The 23,202-nt window shown below is 38.1% G+C and overlaps 1 protein-coding gene across 1 annotated transcript; it reads left to right on the top strand.

Annotated features, from left to right (window-relative positions):
* Positions 1–10,342: 10,342 nt before the first annotated feature.
* On the top strand, positions 10,343–20,610 carry LOC140240629 (C-type isolectin Sp-CL4-like). Its single transcript, XM_072320382.1, has 4 exons — positions 10,343–10,361; positions 13,028–13,300; positions 17,542–17,664; positions 20,363–20,610. Exons 1-4 carry the CDS (start codon positions 10,343–10,345, stop codon positions 20,608–20,610), a joined length of 663 nt encoding a protein of 220 aa, XP_072176483.1.
* The last annotated feature ends 2,592 nt before the right edge of the window (positions 20,611–23,202 follow it).

Genomic DNA, 23,202 nt, shown 5'->3' on the forward strand with positions numbered 1-23,202 from the left:
TTATCTGAAGTATAGAACATGTGCTTAAATGTTCATTCAGGTAAATGGACAACATATCTTCTTTGATACAGTATCTTGTAACAAATGATTGTATTAAGGATTGCTTCATGATCTAGTTTAGTATGTAGTTATGTGTAGAACCTGTGTGAAACCCTGATAGAATTAATTCTCACAGATAATGTCAGTATCTCTAATAGTGCTCAGAGAGAGTCGAAAGTACACTTGTACATGTAAAGCGGAAACTTGTTGAAAAAGAGATCTGATAGAACAAAATACCTTGTATACAAGACTGATTTCTCTGGTCCCAATTAATTTATTTCCTCTTATGTCTTGTTTATTGACTACTGATACACTGTATTACAAAATATCTGACATAAAGAACAAATTGTCTTGGTCCCAAGGATTTTGTTATACTGAGTTTCAGCTGTACTTGCACCTTTCATACAGTGCTGCAATCTCTAAACTCATAGATACATAATGTGTTTTAGGGTCAGAGCTAAAGGTCAAAGTTTGGTTTATTTTGAGTTTTTCCACATGAGGACATTGCGGATTTCATGGGTAGAGACTTGTTAAGACCAATACAAAAAGAAATGGTGACAAGTGTTGTTGATTATGCAACAACCTTGGTACATTATGATGATGCAACTGATGTTCACCATAGTGATGACACTATGTTCCAAAACTGATAATACAAGTAATAATGGTAACCATTTTTGGTCCCTGAGATGCATCAAGTTTAACATTATTTCAGAGAGTCAGACAGCAGTTGTTTTACATTTCACTTGATGATTAATCAGATTCCACCAAATACCACTGAAGTTTTTTGAAAACGTACATGCTCACGTGTAAGATTTCAGATTCTTTCCCTTACCTTTAAACGTTGCCACACCTTATTTGAAAACATAACCAGTCAACTGTTCTGGCAGTGAAAAGTTGTACTAAGAGTGATTAGATTTTGATGACATTGTATTCTTGAATCACATGAAATCCTGACAACAGAGTGGCAGAAATATCCTTTGCCTTTTACAGGATCTTTACAATGTTATGTTCTTGATAAAAAGTGAAAATTTGATTTCCCTGGAATAAAACCCAGAGAGTTTTATGCCTTTCTGAAACTGGTCTTGATACAGTTAATTGTTTCAGTTATTTTTTTAAATCTATTTGTATTTTCTGCTATATTTTTTGTTACCACATGTGAATGTTTGCTGCTTTCATATGCATGATCAAGAGCTTTTTTTATTTGTTTACACCACATTATGGTGTGAAAATCTTTAACTTCATTTCCAAAAGCAATGCACATAATTTGCAATTAAGTTCCACATTTCACAACCGGGGCAGGGGCTGCAGAACATTTTGCAGGATGTGTCTGTGTGTGTGTCCGTGTGTGTCTGTGTGTGGGGCAAGGGGGGGGGGGGGGGGAAGGGGGCTGCTGTCCTGGAGTCAAGATCAAGGGTACAATGGTTACTCCCTAATAAATGCCCCTCCCCATGATCGTCTAGTATGGAGGGATGCAATGTACTTGTACATTTGTACAAGATTGCAGAGATCAGATTTAAAAAAAGACCAAGAAAACAAAATCAACAAGAAAATAATAAGAATAAATAAGAACAGAAGATAACCACAAGTGCAATATACATACACAACATACAATTTTGTACTTGCACTGACAATGCACTCCCGTTATAACGAAGTCCTCGGGACTGGCGGTTTTCTTTCGGTATGTCAAATTCTCGTTATAGCTGAGCAGTAAAGTACATACAGTAGATACACATGTACTGTATATTTGTATATGTGTACATGTATGCTAATTTTGGACGTAAATTTTTATTTTGTTGTACTGTATTAACGAGAGTTTTGTTGTAACCATGTTTGTTACAACTCAAATACAGTACATTGTTATGAATTTCTAGTACAGTTGAATACAAGTGCATTGACATTCCTGTCAGTGATCTCACTTACCGTGGTATGCTATGATTCCGTCAAACGTGCATGGGAAACCGGGAGGAGAAAATAGAAAATGTCAATTCAAACATTGTAGCAATATGATTGTACAGTGTATTACAAACAAAAAGCCAAACACTCAAAAGAAAATGTGGCTCATTGACATTATTTCAAAACATTCTCTGACTGTAACATTTAGACAAGTTGGATCTAATACATGTACATGGTATAACATTTTCGATTCTTCATTTGAACTTCATGCAGGGAGGTGCTAGAGAGAGGCAACTAAAGCTCTCCTTTGAAGTCATGCGCGGCACCGCCGAGAAGTTATGCGTTCAACTACAGGTGTTACCCATGTGCTTTGACAAAAGAGAGCATCAATAATCGGGACTAGCGCTCTCACATCTAGAAATATTTGCTCCTACTGCAATTCGCTCTCTCTTTCAATGTGATGGCAACAATGAATTAGTGTACCTTGAATTGGAGCAGCGAATCAAAATGCAGTGTAAAACTCACAATTTTAACAGCAAATAATTTAGAAACACGCTGGAACACGCTTTAACGGAGTACTTTATTTGAAAGATCAAAATATCCCCTTATTAACAGATAGAAAATTGACATGCGGAAATGTGCGCATTATAGAAAAAAGTAGTTTTTTCATTTCCTTTCGATTTGCGAATTACGAACACGCTTTAACGGAGTACTTTATTTGAAAGATCAAAATATCCCCTTATAACAGATAGAAAATTGACATGCGGAAATGTGCGCATTATAGAAAAAATAGGTTTTTTTTTTCATTTCCTTTCTATTTGCGAATAACGAAGTAACTAGAAATACATGTTAATAATATTGAATTCTTTCCTAAACTATTCTAAATCAATTCGAGTATTTCATTTAAAATTTTGCGGTTAAATAAAGCTTGTAATTCAACGAAAGGTGAAATGCGTTCTTCGTCTCCGAACTTCGTCTTGCAACTAGAGCGGTGCCGAGCATGACTTCAAAGCGTATATTTAAATGGAATGCTAGACATCCCATTGTAACGCCTTGAACCCAAACATGTGTTTGCATAAATTACGAGGAGTTGCCACTCCATCTCTGTAACACCTCCCTGATCTGAAGAAAGTCGCGTGCTTTATGCATAGCGTGTGTGTGTGTGTGTGTGTGTGTGTGTGTGTGTGTGTGTGTAGGCCTATGTATATGTATGTACAATGTATGCATTTACAGCGGAGGGGGGGGGGGTGTAGAGCCCACTAATGTCAAAACAACTAATGTCATAACACGTCGACGACAAATGTCAAAACAACCACTAATGTCATAACACGTCAATGACAAATGTCAAAATCGGATTTACCACTAATGTCATAACATGTCGACGACAAATGTCAAAATTTCCAAACGTACTGCAAATGTCATAACCCGCCACAGGGGCGGATCCAGGAGTTTCGTAAAGGGGCGGCGCCTTTACAAAATTGGAACTGCCGCACCCCACCCCCATTTTATTATCTCTTTCTATTGTTTTAAGTAAAGAAAAAAAAACAAAAGAGAGGGAGCACCAGAAGGGGGATGCGCCCCCTCCTCGATCTGCGATTGCGTCAACCACAAATGTCAAAACTCATTGCTTGCATTATAGGGGCGGATACAGGTATTCCGTAAAGGGGAGGCGCCTTTACAAAATCGAAGGCTGGCGAGACCCCCCCCCCCCCCCATTTTTTAAATTTTTATTTCTATTGCGGTAACAAAATATAGAGAGGGGGCACCAGAGGGGGATGCGCCCCCTCTCGATCCGCGATTGCGTCAACCGCAAATGTCAAAATTGGATTAACGACAAATGTTATAAGACGTCGACCACAGTTAATGTCAAAATTTCCAAACGTACTGCAAATGTCATAACGCGTCAGAGGGGCGGATCCAGCAGTTTTGTAAAGGGGAGGCGCCTTGACAAAATTAGAACTGCCGCACCCCCTATTTTTTTTATTTCTGCTGTTAAAAAAAAAACAAAAACAAAAACATGAAAGGAGGCACCTGAGAGGGATGCGCCCCTCTCGATCTGCGATTGCCTTAACAGCAAATCTCAAAATTGGATTAATCACAAATGTCATAACACGTCGACCACAACTGTCATAACGCGTCACAGGGGCTTCTCCAGGAATTCCGTAAAGGGGAGGCGCCTTTACAAATTCAAAGGCCAGCGAAACCCCCCTCTCCTTTCTTTTTCTTTTTTCTTTGTTTTGTTTTAACAAAAACAGAGACGGGGAAGGGCCGCCGCCCCCCCCCCCCCTAGATCCGCTACTGCGTCAACTACAAGTTAATGTAAAAACCCATTGTTTGCATTACAGAGGCGGATCCAGGAATTCCGTAAAAGGGAGGCGCCTTTACAAAGTCAAATTCTTCCACACCCCTACCCGTTTTTTCTTTTTATTTCTGATGTTTAAAAAAAAAATAGAAGGGAAGGGGGAGCACCATAGAGGGATGCGTGCCCTCTCCATCCATGATTGCGTTAACCACAAATGTCAAAACTCATTGATTGCATTACAGGGGCGGATCCAGGAATTCCCTAAAGGGGAGGCGCCTTTACAAAATTAAAGCTACCGCACCCCCAATTTTTTCCTTTTTAGTTTTATTGTTTAAGTAAAAGAAAGTGAGAGAGAGAGAGAGAAAGCGTGGGGGGGGGGGGATGCGCCCCTTTCTCGATCCGCGACTGCGTCAACCACAAAATATCAAAACTCATTGCTTGCATTACAGGGGCGGATCCAGGAATTCCGTAAAGGGAAGGCGCCTTTACAAAATCAAAACCTACCGCACCCCCTTTTTTATACCCCCGCCACACGTAGTGTGAAGGGGGTATATAGGAATCACCGTGATGTTGGTCGGTCGGTCGGTCGTTCGGTCTGTTGCAAAATCTTGCGTCGCGAACTCCTCCTACAGTTTTAAAGCAATTTAAATGAAACTTAGGGTAAATGATGATATTGAGGTATAGATGTGCAAGACGTGTTTTTTGTGTTTGTCGGACAATTTGTTTGTTTGTTTGTTTGTTTGTTGTACATTGTACAGTGAACGAGGAGTCTTTCTATTTCTCTCTCTCTCTCTCTCCTGTTCTTTCTCACCATCTTTCATTATCGCTGTCCCCTTCTTCTTTGTTTTTCTTTCTTAGCATCACCTGCGTACATGTCCGTGTATGTTTTGTTGTGTAACTGTTTTTGTTGTGTAAAACTAGTTTGTCTTGTTGTAGTTAAGTAAACCGACAGCTGGTTGAAACTGTTTATTCATTTATCTGTGTATGAGGCCCCAATATCAAGCTCGGCTTACTGGGGATCCTCCTGTATGGTACCTTGACTTTTTGTTTATTATCATTATGTCTTCGCTCTTTGTCACTAAGATCTGATTACCTGTCATGTGCAAAATCAGCCATGAATTATTATGAATCATATGTTCATTTCTGAAAGTGATCAGAGTTGATTATATTGTGCCATACAGAAACAATAAAATGAAAATGAAATGAAAATGAAATGACAATGCGTTGCCATGGTAACCATAGTTTTACCAAAACCTTGTGGATCGAATAACTTCAATAGTATTTAAGCAATCAATTTCAAAATTGGTATCTATGATGATCATAGGTGTAGTTATGCAAGACACTTTTTGTGTTTGTACTTGACAAAGCGTTGCCATGGTAACCGCATGTTTTCTTCGAAATCTTGTGGAGTGAACAACTTCCACAGTTTTGAAGCAATTGAAATCAAATTTGGTAGGCATTATGGCCTTGAGGCATACATGTGGAACACATAATTGTTGTGTTTGTCGGACAAAGCGTTGCCATGCTAACCATAATTCTACCAAAACCTTGTGGAATGAATAACTTCCACATCGTTCAAGCAATTAAGGTCAAATTTAGTATGTATGATAATCGGGAGGTGTAGTTATGCAAGACACCAATGTTTTAATATAAGAAAAATATGTTCAGTTCATTTCAGTTCAGTTCAGTTTTTATTTCTGCATTTCAAAATCAATACAAATCAACAAATCAACAAAATACTTACATAGTCATTTACAGAGCTAATATTTGTAACGTTTGGATCATACATACATTTTTTTTTTTTCAAGAACGAATATTATATATAAAAGGAAGCAATAGGAAATGATAAAAATGAAATGCAGGGGACCATCATGGCCCCAGGTAAAGAGATACATAAAGAAAATCTTGCCACTCACTGAGTGGGGGGTAATTGTGCGAAGGGCACAATAAAGAGATACATAAAGAAAATCTTGCCACTCACTGAGTGGGGAGTAATTGTGCGAAGGGCGTGCGGTGCAGTGCGGTGTGCATTGTGCTGGGGTGAATCTTGGTTTGTACTTTGAGTGTTATTTTGTGTATCAGTGTGATGAGGTGAATGTTACTTCAGTTATGGCCGTGAACTCATTGTATAGGGTGTTTGTTGACCAGGTGGTATGAATATTTATGTATCAGAAGTATAATGGATTATGAGGGTGTTTTTTAGTTCTCGTTTGAAAATGTTCAACGACGTACATTGTTTTAAATTAGGGGGTAAAGAATTCCAAATATCTGGTCCATTATGTTTTAATGATTTTTGAGCTAAAATGATTCTGGGGTTTTCGAGATGGTAATCGGACGACTGACGTGTTGGATATGAATGAACGGTGGAATTTGGAGTGAAGAAGCCATCAAAAATTTTTGAAAGACAATTAAATGTATACTTATACATAAAAACAGCAGTTTGAAAGGTGTGAAAATCCTCAATTAATAATGTTTTTAGTTGACGAAATAGGGGATTGGATGGGGATAAGTATCGGGAATTGGTAATTAAACGTACAGCACGTTTTTGGAGAGTAAGAATTGGATTAATTTTAGTTGAGCCACAGTTTCCCCAAACGATATTGCAGTATGTGATATGTGGTAAGATCAATGCATTATAGTCAGGGAATTTTGAGAAATGAAGTTTTTCAGTCGATATAAAATTCCTACAGTTCTTGAGACAGTTTTTGTTGCCATAGTAACCACTCATTTTTGTATCAAATTGAACCATTTAATCTATAAAGGTGAAATTTGGTGTGTATGATGCTCTTTAAGTGTAGTTTTGCAAAATGTCATTTGTATTTGCATCGGACAATGCGTTGCCATGGTAACCGCATTTTTTTAAAAAATCCTGTGGAGTGAACTTCTTCCACAGTTTTCAAGCAATTGAAACCAAATTTGGTAGGCATTATGGCCCTGAGGTATAGATGTGGAACACATAATTTTTGTGTTTGTCACACAAACCGTTGCCAAGGTAACCACAATTTTACCAAAACCTTGCAGATTGAATAACTTTTCCATCATTCAAGCAATTAAAGTCAAATTTAGTATGTACCATGATCTAGAAGTGTAGTTTTGCAAGACATCAATGTGTTAGTTTAAGGAAAATGTGTTGCCATGGTAACCACTCATTTTGTATCAAAATTAAACCATTCAAGCTATGAAGGTCAAATTTGGTGTGTGTGATGGTCTTTAAGTGTAGTTATGCAAAATGTCCCTTGTGTTTGTATCAGACAATGCATTGCCATGGTAACCACACTTTTTACCCAAACCTTGTGGAACTCAGTGTCAACTCTGTAATTGTACAGTAAACTAAAATTATTCTGTCTCCAATTCGACAAGTGCACAAACTTGGTATTAACATCATTGCCCTCATGACATCACATACTATAAAGCAGCACTAGGGGCGGGGTATTAATCACCTTCAGTGATAATTCTAGTTTCATTTCTGTTGTTTTAACAACAACCAAAAAAAAAAAAAAAAAAATAGAAAGGCAGCACCAGAGGGGGATGCGCCCCCTCTCGATCGGCGATTGCGTCAACCACTAAATGTCAAAACTCATTGCTTGCATTACAGGGGCGGGTCCAGGAATTCCGTAAAGCGTAAAGGGGAGACGTCTTTCTTTTGTTTAAACGAAAAAAAAGAGAAAAAAATGTGGGGGGGGGGGGTGCGGCAGTCTTTAATTTTGTAAAGGGGCCCCCCTTTACGGAATTCCTGGTTCCGCCCCCTGTAATGCAAACAATGGGTTTTGACATTAACTTGTGGTTGACGCAGTCGCGGATCGAGAGGGGGGGGGGGCGGTACCCCCTCCTCGTCTCTATTTTTGTTAACACAAAAGAGATTAAATGAAAAAAAGGCGAGGCGGTTTGCGCAAGCTTTTGATTTTTATAAAGGCGTCTCCTCTTTGCGGAATTCCTGGACCCGCCCCTATATTGCAATCAATGTGTTTTTACATTGTGGTTGACGCAATTGCGGATCGAGAGGGGGCGCATCCCTCTGTGGTGCCTCCTTTCATTTTTTTTTTTAATAACCAAAATAAAAAGAAAAAATAGGGGGGGGGGGAGGGGCGGCAGGTTATAATTTTGTAAAGGCGCCTCCCCTTTACGGAATTCCTGGATTCACCCCTGTAAGGCAAGCAATTAGTTTTGATATTATGGTTGACGCAATCGTGGATCGAGAAGGAGGCACATCCCCATCTGGTGCCCCCGCTTTTTTAAAATTAAAACAATAACAATTAAAACGAAAAATGGTTTTGACATTTGTGGTTGACGCAATCATGGATGGAGAGGGGACTCATATATCTCTGGTGCCCCTGATGCGGCAGCCCTAATAATTATTTTGTAAAGGCGCCTCCCCTTTACTGAATTCCTGGATGCGCCCCTGTAATGCAAACGATGGGTTTTGATATTAACTTGTGGTTGACGCAATCAAGGATCGGGGGGGGGGGGCACATCCCCCTCTGGTGCTCCCTCTCTTTTTTCTTTACTTAAAACAATAGAAAAAAAATAATAAAATGGGGGTGGGGTGCGGCAGTTCCAATTTTGTAAAGGCGCCTCCCCTTTACGAAACTCCTGGATCCGCCCTTGTGACGCGTTACGACATTTGCAGTACGTTTGGAAATTTTGACATTTGTGGTCGACGTCTTATGACATTTGTGGTTAATCCAATTTTGCCATTTGTGGTTGACGCAATCGCGGATTGAGAGGGGGCGCATCCCCTCTGGTGCCCCCTCTCTATATTTAACGCAACAAGAATAAAAATTGGGGGGGGGGGGGGGAGGATCTCGCCAGCCTTTGATTTTGGAAAGGCGACTCCTCTTTACGGAATTCCTGGATCCGCCCCTGTGACGCGGTATGACATTTGCAGTAAATTTGGAAATTTTGACGTTTGTCGTCGACGTGTTACGACATTAGTGGTTAATCCGATTTTGACATTTGTCGTCGACGTGCTATGACATTAGTGGTTGTTTTGACATTTGTCGTCGACGTGTTATGACATTAGTGGTAGTTATGACATTTGTCGTCGACGTGTTATGACATTAGTGGTTGTTTTGACATTAGTGGTCGATTTTGACATTAGTGGGCTCTACAGGGGGGCTCAAAATGTTCGAAATTTTGGAAATCAACGTGTACAACATACTTTTACAGAATTGAAACATGAAAAAAGTGACCGGGATAGTGCGTCAGTGTTGATACCTGCATTTGCCACGGTTCCTTGCAGTTCGTGATGATCCTCCTCTAAAGGGCTCATTTCCCCATAGAGACGTGTGTTAAAATTCAAAATTCAAAAAATTCTTTAAAATAGCTGGGAGAAATGAGGTGTTTCATCTTCACTGCCGTGAAAAAGTGAGATATACCCTTTCATCCATCAAATTTCCAAGGGGATTTCTTCGGCTCAAACTCTGTCCAAGGGTTCGCAAAGCCAGACTACGAGTTATATTTACTCAAAACATCACATATTTTCTGTACATGCACCAAATCAAATACATAGTCCCTTCAAATTTTATTAGAAAAGCTTTCATCTTCCAACCAAAATGCAGTTTGTAGAGAAAATTCCTACTCAGTATCTACAGCTATTCAGTTTCTTTTTTCTTTGCCAAAATGTAATTTTAATTTTTAATAAATTTTTTATTTATTTATTTTAGTGTCTTTGGTATGATTCAGGGACATTCCATTGTGAGCCCTAAACGGGAGACTCTAGTCCTCCAGTGATAGCGGTTGATACTTTCTGAAAAGGACGTCGCCTGGAAATACTGTAGTCACCAGTTTACTTGATCAGTGTGCTCGCACAACGATCAGATTGTTTTCCAGTCCGGCTCGCGGATGTTTCCCTTCCTGATCGTGCTGATGAACACATATCATTGAAACTGATCAATCATCAGTCCGATTTCAGCGGGGCGCATTGCATGGTTTTTGTTTTAGAAGGGATGCTTGAATGACTTCGTTCTTCTTATTCGCGCCTTCAAAGTGAAGTATTCGAGAGAGAGGAAGTAAGGCTAAATTTCTACAAAGAGACGGAAGATGAGAAGGTGGAATTCACATCGTTTCGCTGTGTCGGTATATCTATTGTTTGCTCTGCTTCATGGCAAGATGCTTGTAGACGGCAGATGTGAGTTTCCGATTCCGATCAAGCCTACGTGTGATATATGTTTATACAAATATACATTGGCTCATACAATATACGATTATAATTATACGGTGTGATTTTTCTAACTCTTCTTTTGTCTTTTTTCCAAGTTGAAAGGGAAATCCACCTCCAAAATCAATAAACTTCAAAAGAAAATGAAAAACAACAAAACATTCCCTACAGAACGATACGAAAATGTCAAAAATCGGATAAGAAATAAGGAAGATATAACATTTCGGAATTTCACTTTTTTTTTTTTGCCCGGAAAACACTTCTTGACCAGTTGTTATGACTTTTCAAATCAGCAAGTTGACGATATCATGCTCTGAAACTTTCCTATTCACTTCGTTTACGGAAATGACAAAAATCTCATATTTCAGCTTTTGGAATATAAAACTTGCCTAAAAACCACGGGAAATAAAAAAGAACAGATGTTAACTCTGATATATCTTGGTACGGGAACATGCTTTTATTTGTATGAACTAAAAATAACACACTTCCGAATTTCATATAAAACATACATGAAAAGTTTTGATGGTAAAAAAGACATCGCTTATTTGAATATTCATAAGCACTGGTCAAGAAATATTTTCCGAAAAAAAAGGTGAAATTTCAAACTGTGATATCTTCCTTATTTCTAATCCAATTTTTGTATCGTTCTGTAGGGAATATTTTCTCTTTCATTTAAAGCTTATTTAATTTTCGGGTGGATTTCCTCTTTAATCTGTCAGTGTGTTAAAAATCTTGTTCCGAGTTAAACTTCTAGGTGATTAGATATCAATTCGGAAATCAGATCAGACGATAGGCTTGAGAACGAAGGTCAAGAATACCTTACTTTCTTTATCAAGTATAAAATAAACTTACGCACGCACACACACACACGCACATGTATATATATATATATATATATATATATATATATATATATATATATATATATAAATGCGTGTGTGTGTGTGTGCGTGTGCGTGTGTGTGTGTTCTACTTTTTTCTCCACGTTTTCAAGGAATCGGTATGCAAAGAAATTAGAAATTTCACAGGTAATGAGGCAATATGTGGATAATCTGGAACGCTAGCTTAGAAAGCTATGCAGCCTGGTATTACTCTGGGGTCGGAGTACAGTCCAGTAGGCACAATTAATGCTTTCTCACTGGGTCCCACTCTATATTTAGCACCTTTGGAACATGTCAAAGTCACAGGTGTGTGATGTGCTTTACACCACAAGAAAGAGATTTTTCGCTTTCAAAATATATCTTTGTTGTTATATACTTTAGCGGAGAAGTTGTAGAATTTTATCTCTGACAAATGGCCAATTTTGGGAAAAAAGTTAACCCCAAATTGTAAAATCTGCTTTAAAAAGATAAACATTAGGACTTCTACCATTCTAATTGTATTAGAATGACATCATAATATGAAATACTATAAACCCCATATTCTTGAAATATAATGTGTAATAGAAATTTTCTCCATATGTGCGTATTTTGTGTAATATTCCATATTCTAACGATATGTCACGCCGTTACGCGTCATGCCGTTACGTTATGAGAACATTTTTTTTTTTTTTTTTTTGGGGGGGGGGGGGGAATTTTAACTTCTTGTGTGGTTTTTGTGTAAAGCAGTTTTCAGTTCATTTTCATCATCATCTTCATTGATGAGCTATTTAGAGTTAATTACATCATCTCAGCGGTAGATTTTTTTCGTATATGATTTTGCGTGTGACATTTGTCCTCCATTGCAATTCAACAGAAAATTCTACATGGGCGTGACAGACGACCTATTTCATTTCACCTCATCAGACTTTTTAACCAATTACATTATAGTGCATCTTTTCCTTAACTCCAAACCCACTAAAAATCACTAGGTTGAAAACATCAAGTATTATGCCGATAACACTCAACTTTATCCACTTATTAGGGTAGGAAATAGTAATCTTTACCTATTCAAATGTCAGCCATATTGTTTACAATATTTATGTGCATGTGATGTCATATTTTCAAAGTTTACTATACTTCATTGAAATTGAAATACCTGTAGATTTTTTAGCTTTAAAAAGTGTGTTAGTCGCATTGTCAAACTGACCTTTCAAAGTTAGATTTCAGCTGTTCAAGAAAAAAAAAAAGTGACATCAAATCTGTACACGTTGAACTGCACATGTTTTTTCCTACTTTTTTTTTTTTTGCTGTTAAAATTGAAAAAGAAAGTGATACTGATTTTCTTTTTTTCTTCAATGTGAATACTAACACAGTTGAATTGTAAAAATATATTACAGGGATTTAACTAGATAACTAATGTACAGAAATACTATTGATACCAAAAGTGAAAATGTTTCCATAAATCTATTTGAACTCTATGCATGGCATTAAATAGATTTTATTGAAACAGTATTTTGTAGATCATTTTCTTGCTATTGCTGTAAAACAGACGTTCGTTACAACGTTATATTATTGACGTTACAACATCGATATTACAATGAAAATTTAGAGACACACTTACTGTACAGGTAGTTGCCACGGAAATAAACAAAAAGTTTATATAATAGCTTGTTTTGACAAAACAAATGTCAGCCGATACAATATGGAATTGCCCATATATTCATATATTACTGTGTGAACATATATCACTTCTTGTTTTCGTGTGAGTCGTTTTAGACCGATGTCAGGATGGATGGAGGCAGTACAAAGATCGCTGCTATCTCCTGGTACTGAAGACTACATCACAGGCAAAAGCGAAGGAGCTCTGCTTACAAGAGGATGCGGCTTTACCGGAGATCTTGTCGGAATTAGAGGCCAAGTTTGTCGCATCACTCCTGGAACCCGTCACCGTCACATCCACGAGAAGAGCCTGGCTTGATTGCTACAGGGAAGCTAGTGGCAGCAGTGTCTGGGTGTGTGGCGATGATCGACATCCGGCTCAATATCTCCGTAAGTAAGAAAAAAACAACAACAAAAAACAAAAAACAAACAAACAAACAAACAAAGGCCACACTAAACAACGTTGTACTACCCTTTCTTTTCCTCCCGTTCCTGCCTCTTTCTCTTCTTTTTCTTTGGGAGGGGGGGGGGGGATAAAAAGGCGAAAGTATGTTTTTGTAATATATATATATATATATATATATATATATATATATATATATATATATATACATACATGAATTATACATATACATATATGATCCCGATGAAATCCCATTTTCTTTGCTCAATTTCTCACTACTAAATCATATTCTTTTCTGGCCAATTTCCTTTTGTTTGCGTTTAGGCCTATATGATATCCATACCCTTTGTTGTTGTAAGGAAATAGGTCTATTCTACATCATTAATCGAAATTATTGTATGCCTGTAGCTAAAGTTGTAAACCCAGATAAATGTCGTTTACAATTCTTTTTTTTTTCATAAACGCTGCATGAAAATTGGCTCCACCTTGCAAGACTGAGGTAGCCAAGGAGGGTATAGCAGTGTATAGCATTTCTACCATCCTCTACCTAGCGAATGGAATGAATGCAACGCTGAAAGTCACTTAACCCTTTGTATGCTTCCAGTGCTGATTGGCACAGAAAATCCCTGGGTGTACAAGCTTCGTTGTCCACAGTATTCAATGTCGGCCCTGGCACAGAAAGGGGTTAAAGGGCCTGTACAGTACTGGTTGAGGTGGGGATTCATGTTTTGAACATTCCTAAGTGAGATAATGAGAAAACTCTTATGAAATATGAAAGAGCATGTAATTTTAAGAATGATTCAACGTTTATTTGATGAAACTTGGTTTTCAAATGGCTGAGATATCCAAAAAAGTGATAATAATAAAAGGCGACAGGCCACGTTTTTATTAGGATCTCTTTGTTTCACCTTGTTTTTAGATATCTGAGCCATTTCAAAACCGATTTTCATCAAGTAAACTTTTGATACCCCTTAGAATTGCATGCTCTTTGACATCTTATAGAGTGGTTTCTGAATATCTCGCAAAACGTTAAAAGCTAAATCCTCACCTCGACCAGAACTGTACACACCCTTTAATGGTGACGACATGAGCATACATTATTGAAGTGATGTGCACTTAGTAACTATAACTACAAACTTCTGCCTACATAGCTGTCAGATCTCTTATAAGGCATTGGATACATTGTGCATCCTTTATTAGCATAGAAAGGATTTTCCTTTTAATCAGAAACTGCCTTTGAGAGTTAATGATCAAAGCGCATTGTGTGATTCGATGACTCTATTGTTTGTCTCGCTGAGCATTACCTGAACTTCAGCAAGGCTGATTTGCTAAGTGTGTTCAGTTGATTCCCCCCCCCCCTTCATAGTTTGTTCGGCTATGAACTCATAAATAAATCTTATACGTTCATTATTGCCACGATATTCAGTCAGAGTCCATCGGAGGCCAGCTAGGCTTTGACATTATTTTCACTTATTCACGTGCAAGCCAAGGTAGTTAGTTTAACCTTCAATGGATCAATCAATTATTCAGTGAGAGGCGATGGTGGATCCATTATCGCCTCATTTTGTTTATATAACAATAGTATAAAACTCTGGAGAAAAGACAAGTAGTTCCATAGGGTGCTGCGTCTGAAGGTCACTCAAAAAACAAAGAAAATTAGAAAGTAATGAATACGGATCATTACGCGTGTGTCACTGCTTGCGCCGATTCGAACTGTCCATTTTCTGCTGTTGTAGTTGTTTGATGTATCAAGAACTACCAGTATTCTGGTGTTTAAAAATTTAGGAGATTGACATTCATAAAATATAAATATAAACAGATAAATAAAAGAGATGACCTCACCATAATCGAGGGCGCCTTTCAGGTTCTTCAATCGCTTTCCCCCCGTCCGTCATCCGTTTTCGCTTGTCGTCCGTATACTGTTTATTATCATATAAACTTTAAATGACGTGGTCAGTTTCTCAAGCAAGCTCAAAAGAAAAAAAAAATAAGGAAAGATTCCAAGCTGGTAAAGCTAGATGACCTTACGAAGGACTCAGGTTGGGCCTGCAAGGCAAGCGCGCCGGAACACTTCTGTTTTATTTATTTATTTTTTTAGTTATTTATTCTTATTCTTATTTTTATTTATTTATTTATTTATTTATGTATGTATTTATTTATTTATTTATTTATTTATTTATTTATTTATTTATTTATTTATTTATTTATGTAGTTATTTATTTATTTATTTATTTATTTATTTATGTATGTATGTATTTATTTATTTATTTATTTATTTATTTGTTTAATTTTTTTTTTTTGGGGGGGGGGCAAAATCTCGACGGGGGCACATTTGTGACGATATGAGATCCTCGGCGAGGGTGTAGAAGGGGATACCCCCCCCCCCCCACGGGAGGGACCTTTTGTAAAACAGAGTACAAAAGTCGCTTTTCGAGCATTTAAAAGCAAATTACTATAAGGAATTACACATAGTGAAAAGAATCAGTGCGAAAGACTATGGTTATTACATACGGGGGCACATCAATGTGACGGCGTGAGATCCTCGGCGAGGGAGGGTTTGAAAGGGGGGATATCCCCCTCTCACGGTAGGGACTTTTTGTAAAAACAGAGTACAATTGTCACGTTTTTAGAGCATTTAAAAGCAAATTTCTAGGGAATTAACACGTTGAAAAAATCTGTTAGAAAGACTATGATCAAAACATACGGGGGTACCTTTGTGACGGTGTGAGATCTTCGGCGAGGGAGCGAAGGGACCGAGCGGGGGAAGGTATGGGAGGGGGATACCCCTCTCCCATAGGGACATTTTGTAAAAACAGTATAAAAGTCGCATTTATAGAGCATTTAAAAACAAATTTCTAGGGGGTTAAACATAGGGAAAAAATTCATTGCGAAGGACTATGATTACAACATATGGGCGTACATTATGTGACGGTATGAGATCCTCGGCGAGGGAGCGAGGCGACCGAGCGGGGGAGGGTGTGGGAGGGGGATATCCCCCTCCCAGGGTAGGGACTTTTTGTAAAAACAGAGTATAAAAGTCGCGTTTATAGAGCATTTTAAATCAAATTTCTAGGGAATTAAAGATAAAAGAAATCACTGCGAAGGACTATGATCATATCTTATGAAAACTATTCATTTTGCTTTAAGTACGGGCAGAGCTAGCGAGCCACTTTCACTTTGCCATTCGTCTGAAATGTATTCATTAAAAGCTTAAACTTGATCGCATTGTTCGAGCAATAAAAGATATTTCTATACTACTAGAAAGCAGAGAAGAAAAGGAAAAATGTAAGGCTTACTAAAGGTATGTTTCAGCGGGCACACTCGAGGACGCAAGGCTACCATGTATCCACTAAATTTACTCAAGTTGATATTAGCGTATAGATACAATAATGTATATTGTTAGTGTATTATAATTTTCGCGGCGAAAATTTCGCATTTTCAGTTATGAAATTGACAACTTTTAGACAAAAAATGTCTTTATTGTTCATTTTGGTCTTTAAATAATTGATTATTATTTTGTGAAGGGGGGGGGGCGCTTTTTTTTTGGGGGGGGGGGGCAAAAACTCGTTTCGCCCCCAACATTTTATTGGGGGGGGGGGGGGGGGGCAAGTGCCCCCCTCCTCGCCCCCCCCCCCCCCCGCTTCCGACGCCCTTGCTGAAAGGTATACATTGTGTGATAACAGGTTTCACTATTATAAGCGGCGAATGTTTGCGAATGTTTGGAATTATGGGCTTCGTCAGGGCTCGTAAAATGTCGCAATAAAATAAGTTCTATTTCTAATATTTTATCTATAGGGTTAGCCTTCGTTTGGTCAATAGCTAGTTTTGCTTACATAATGTCTAAGCATATTACACATGTTTACATGAACGTTCTCATATCAAGGTTTGCATGGTTTTAATGGCTCTAACCATCTCTGTTAGTTCGCGGTGTCTTGGCTGAAGAAGTTCTTTTCAGGAGCACATTCATTCCAGAAAGGAAGAAGACTTGTGGAGCACCACGAACCACCTGAGCTGCAACATTTGTTGTTCTTAACAGATTACCGTGCTCTAACGCAGCAAAATATAATGAATGCTAGCTTCAAGCAATGACACGTAGTTAACATTAGTATGTAAGCTGAATATTTGTTACCAAGGCCGTCGAGAAAATGAAATGTCTCCGTGGCCTAGCGGCTTGCAGTTGTCTTGTAAATGATGAACATTCTCCCCTTCCTCCCCCCCCCCCCCGTAGGTTGGATCAGCAATCAACCAAATAACGCTGGTGGAAACGAGGATTGCTCGGAGATATCACAGTTTGGGAAATTCAACGATTTAAGCTGCACTCACGAGAGAATTCCACTCTGTGTAAAACCTGGTAGGAGAAATACACGCACACACGCACGGACGCATGCACTTAAGCACAACATGCACGCTTGCTCGGTTATGTACCGTCGTTCATATGTATTTCCTGCTCTTCTCGGTTACAGTTCATTATTCCGAAGGTTTGTTATTCCGAAGGTTCTTTAGTCCGAAGGTTCGTTATTTCGAAGACTCGTTATTCCGAAGGTTCGTTAATCCGAAAATGTGATAAGGTTTGTTATTCCGAAGGTTCATTAATCCGAAAATGAAACAAAGCTCGTTACGGACCCTATTTCATTTTCGGATCAACGAACCTTCGGAATAACCGAGCCCTATTTCGTTTGCGGGTTAATGAAACTTCGGAATATCGAACCCTATTTCATTTTCGAATAAACGAGCCTTCGGAATAGCTTCGGAATATTATATATTATTATTATTATTATTATTATATAACCCTATTTTATTTTCGGAGTAACGAACCTTCGGAATAACGAACCTTCGGAATAACGCCACAAATGTTCGGATTAACGAACCTTCGGCCTAACGAACAGCATCCATCTTCCCAGTTGGGTACAGCTCGTTATTCCGAAGGTTCGTTATTCCGAAGCCTCTTTATTCCTAAGATTCGTTATTGCGAAGGTTCATTGTTCCGCATTTCATTTTCGGATTGACCAATCTTCGGAATAACGAACCTTCGGAATAACGCCACAAATTTTCGGATTAACGAACCCTTTTTCATTAAATCGGATTAACGAACCTCTAGGTATAGGGAATTTGCATGTTTGGGATGAACGACCCTTCGGAATAACGAACCTTCGGAATAGCGAACCTTCGGAATAACGAACAGCACCCCTCTGTATTACATTGCACAGGAATGAAATCAGTGCAACACTCCCATTAATTGAGTGGATTGATGGAACTATAGATATTTTTTTTTGCCAGTTGCAAATTGCACATATTTTAATTTCAAATGTGCTTGTTCTATTCCAGTCTGAGTACCCATGCCAATTGAGTTGGTTTTATGGCACGTTTTTATACGATTGTTCTTTTTAGTTTGATTTGCATGCATGTTAAGTTATTTATTGATTTATTAATTTATTTATTTATTTATCATATACTATGTCGTGTTCACTCTCTGTGTATAATATATGTTTGTATATTGCATTTGTTATGCTTCGTCGTTATGTAAAAAATATGTAAAAATCCCGCACTGAATTTCCTGTAATGTTTTTATTGGACGATTAAAATGAATTGAATTGAATTGAATTGGTGAGTTTCGGAGTATACATACTATTCATGCAGGGGCGCACAAACTTGCACATCTCCTCGTCAATCAGTAAAGCAGCATCACGAGGCTTATAGATATTCATAAAAACAAAATCAAGGCTATCGAGCTGCTGGTGATATTTCCGTCCCAGCTATCGTGGACCTACTACACATGGATATTCATCTTTCGTTAATTAATTCGTGCACCTGTTTCTGTCAAAAACGTCAAAAAACATTTTGAACATGCTTTCCTGCTTTGATCCAGTGTTGTCCACCGACAGCCAGCTTGGATAAAAACAAGACGGCGCTTTGAGAAATCTAAAGACTACATGGGCAGAAGACAATAACTCTCTTAAATAAAAAAAAAATGCATGTGCAGTTGTAGTGTATATTGGGAAATCATCGCTAAAGCAATTTCATTTGCGAAATACAAGTGCTTACAAGAAAAAGCAAATAATTAGACAGGTTGACTGTGATTTGCAATCTATTTTTCTCTCTTTGTCGCACATTGTTAGAGTGAACACGGACAGTAATAGTAGACGACATGCTTGTCTCGCCATTCAGGAACATTACGTGCGTGGCCACAAGTGTCCGCTTCAGTAATTACCAATTTTGTGACGCCAAATTTGTCCTTGTTTGAGGTTTGCTGCTCCCCATCATTGGTGTTTATTCAAAGGCAGTTGAGTCTGAAAAGGCACCTCAGCCAAATATGACCGATACATATGAGGGAAACGGTTCTTTTGTCAGTGGCGATGCACGATTACACAACCGTCATTGTCCAAACGTCTGAATGTACTCATTAAGATGCACAGAATCAGGTGGCTGTGGTGAACACTGGATCAAAGAAAGACCTCCGTTCATAGTCCATATGTGTAGTAGGTCCATGATAATATCGATAATCATTCCTATCAAATCTACCAAGCACAAAATAGGCCTAATGATCTCATATGACTTACTCTTCCTACCCCTCTACTCCTCTCTCTCTCTCATCGTTACTAGGCCTTTGTCACTAAATAATTGATGGTGGCAAACATGATTTTCTTGCACTATGAACCAGTTCACATTTCCAATCTGAGCATGTACAGATAAAGGTCATTTGGGACCTTCTCTTGAAATGGATTTGCAACTGAGATATTCAAAACCTAGATAGGGCTTCATGATAACTGTGTTATAAACGAATAAGGTGCAACACGCAGATTGGTATTTACAGGTGAATGTGCATTCTTTTCAGCAACATTTATCCAAAACCATTCATGCAGTACTGGCATGTAAATTCCCACTTCCTGCATGATTGTTTTCAAGTGCTCTTCTTGAAGACTATTCCATGTTTTACAAAGTCTATGGTTTGAGAGGTCATTGTGTGAACTGTGAACTGACTTAATAAGGAGATGAGGGTACAAAGTGCTTGAAAAGACCCCATTTTAACAATAATGTCTCTGTTTTGACAGCTCGCATTCGAGGATTCCTCGTTCGGCGGATGCTGTCACCTCATCAAGGTGTTTGTCTACCTGACCACGTGATCGAAAGCATCCAATCATCTTCGCGGATTAGATGTGTCGCTGCATGTCTAGCTATGCCAGAGTGCGTGTCCATGAACATACATCCAATGGATGGAACATGTCAGCTGAACAACGCCACCAGAACTTCAGCACTTTCAGCTGAACCGTCTGGAAACTGTGAATATTTAGAGCTTTGACGAACTTGTGATATACGACTTATCAGCAACAAGCGATGATCCTCTACAGTGTCGCTGACGTGTGAAACTGGTAAACTGGTGAAAGCCTATAGGCATGATAGGCATGAAGATGTAAACACGCCTTGAGAAGACAACGCTTCTTGCAGTTCATAAGCCAACAAAGAGACTAAACTAATAAACTCATAAACGTATGATAATCCTTATTGGGATGAGGAAGCAACTTACCGTTACTGCGCCTTGTTCTAAACACGGCACATTGGCGAGGTTCAGCAGTTTGCCTTCTTTCCGTAGAAGTAGTTATGTAATCTTTAATATTTTGTAACAATCCAAGATAGAGAGTTTTAGCAGCTTCTGCGATGATGCCATTTCCTTGTAATATGCAGCTTCCGCATGTTTATAGCTATTTCAGGACACAATATTTATGCAACCACTACATTGAATATAGAATTCATTAAATTCATGTCATTGGCATACCTCATTCCCCCAACGAAAACCATATTAATTTTTGTGAATTTGAGACAGATATATACGGCCTATTCATGCACTTAAAGGGGCATTCCAGACGATTCTTAAAATTTCACATCATGTAGTATATAAATCAATAGCTCCATGTATAGATTCGCGGAATTTATTGTGGTCCTCGAGCAGAGAAATCAATAAATTCAAAATCTTAAACAAATTACACTGAACAGTGTTGATGACATCATAGCCTCACATATTTTAGAAATGTAGTAGTGTTATTCCATTACAATACCGCTTGCTCAACAAGTTCACCTGTGTAGAATCTATGCATGCCTTCTTCTTTTATTCTGCTTCCTGGAGCCCCGACTCATGCATTCCAATGGTGAGGCTGCCATGCCATCATCCTTGTTCATTGCAATTTGTTATAAATTTTGAGAACATTCCCATTCCTCATCCCAAATACTATAAATTCTGCAACTCTGTACTCAGTTCAACTAATTTATAGTTTGAAAATAGTCTGAATATAGTCTGAAAATCATGCGGAGGTCCCCTTTAGATCTTCTAAAAATTAATACACTAACACGTATGTTGTTAGTGTAAGTATCAGATGCACATTCAGCAAAGTAAAAGGTTTGAATAATTCGTTAAAAAGAAGTCGCAATGATGCTGTTTTTCTTTCCCTAATTAAAGGGATCGTATAGTTTTGGTTGAGACCTAATTTCAGGTTTCTAACATTTTGGGTGAGATAATGAGAAACCTCTCATGAAACATGAAAGAGCATGTAATTCTATAAGAAATTCAATGTTTATTTGATGAAAATTGGTTTTGAAATTCAATTCAATTCAATTCATTTATTTTTTCATTTCTCGTACATGAATGTCACATCAGAAATAATACAGGTTCTTTTACCTTATAAACAATGTGCAAAAACGAACAATATACATGCTAATATCACATCAATTGAAATGATAACTGGTCGAAATCGAATGGGGTTGAACAAAAAGAAGTATGATGGGACATACATGAAAGCAAGCTTATTTTGCTGTAGGCCCCGAGTAGTCAGTGTTTGTGAAAAAGAAACGGAGAACGGATAGAAGATAAGACCAGGCGAGTGAATGGTGCCCGAAGAAAAGCGGGGTATGCCTATGTGATTGAATAGAAGAAGAAGAAGAAGAAGAAAAAAAAAAGAGAAAACTATCCTAAAATGTGAACCATGATTGTGGCCGAGCTATCATTTGTTTACGGGGTAAGGCATGATTTGCTTATGGAACCTCCTTTGGTATACATTATAAAACTGTTGGTGCATTAAAACTATCACAAGGTCATATTCAGTTAGACACAAAAGTAACATGTACAGCTATTAAGCCATTTGGTGCCTGCCGTCAAGCTGTAGGTAAGAAGCTCTAGGTAAGAAATGGATGAGATATCCAAAAAAGAGCGATTCTAATAAAGTGTGGGACCCACACTTTATTACAATCGTTTTGTTTTACTTTGTTTTTGGATGTTTCAGTATGATTTCAAACCCGATTTTGAATTTTTGAATTTTGAATTTTGAAACTTTGAATTCCTCTTAAAATGGTATGCTCTGTACTATAATTATCACGAGTGTTTTCTTGTCATCTCGCAAAAAGTTAAAAGCCCAATTCTTATCTCCACCAATACTGTACCATCCCTTTAAACACACACACACGCACACACACACACACACACACACACACACACACAACGAACAATGTTACTTCAGACAACTAAAAGTGACACACCAGCGTACCACAGAAATGACGCTTCTTCGACTCGCTGAGTTGATAAAGACTATACAACATTGTCATGAGCAAAACAAAGAAAGAAATAAGGAACCACCTTATTGTGTAGGCCATACATTGTAAAAGTGAAGCGTAATCATCGTAACCCAACATAAGATAACGAAAATAGGCCAACTCATGGTTAGGAAAACGACTTTCCATTCAAATCAAGATGATTCATGATTATATGAATCATCGAGCACCCGTCCTAAGTGGACATTGTTTACCCTTTTCTGTATTTTGATGCTAAATGATGTTTAGTGACAGTGAGATGGTTGTTGTAGAATTTTAAATGAGAAATTACGAGTCGGTAAAAAAAAAAGACATC

This window comes from Diadema setosum, chromosome 17, assembly GCF_964275005.1.
Source record: "Diadema setosum chromosome 17, eeDiaSeto1, whole genome shotgun sequence".
NCBI lineage: Eukaryota > Metazoa > Echinodermata > Echinoidea > Diadematoida > Diadematidae > Diadema > Diadema setosum.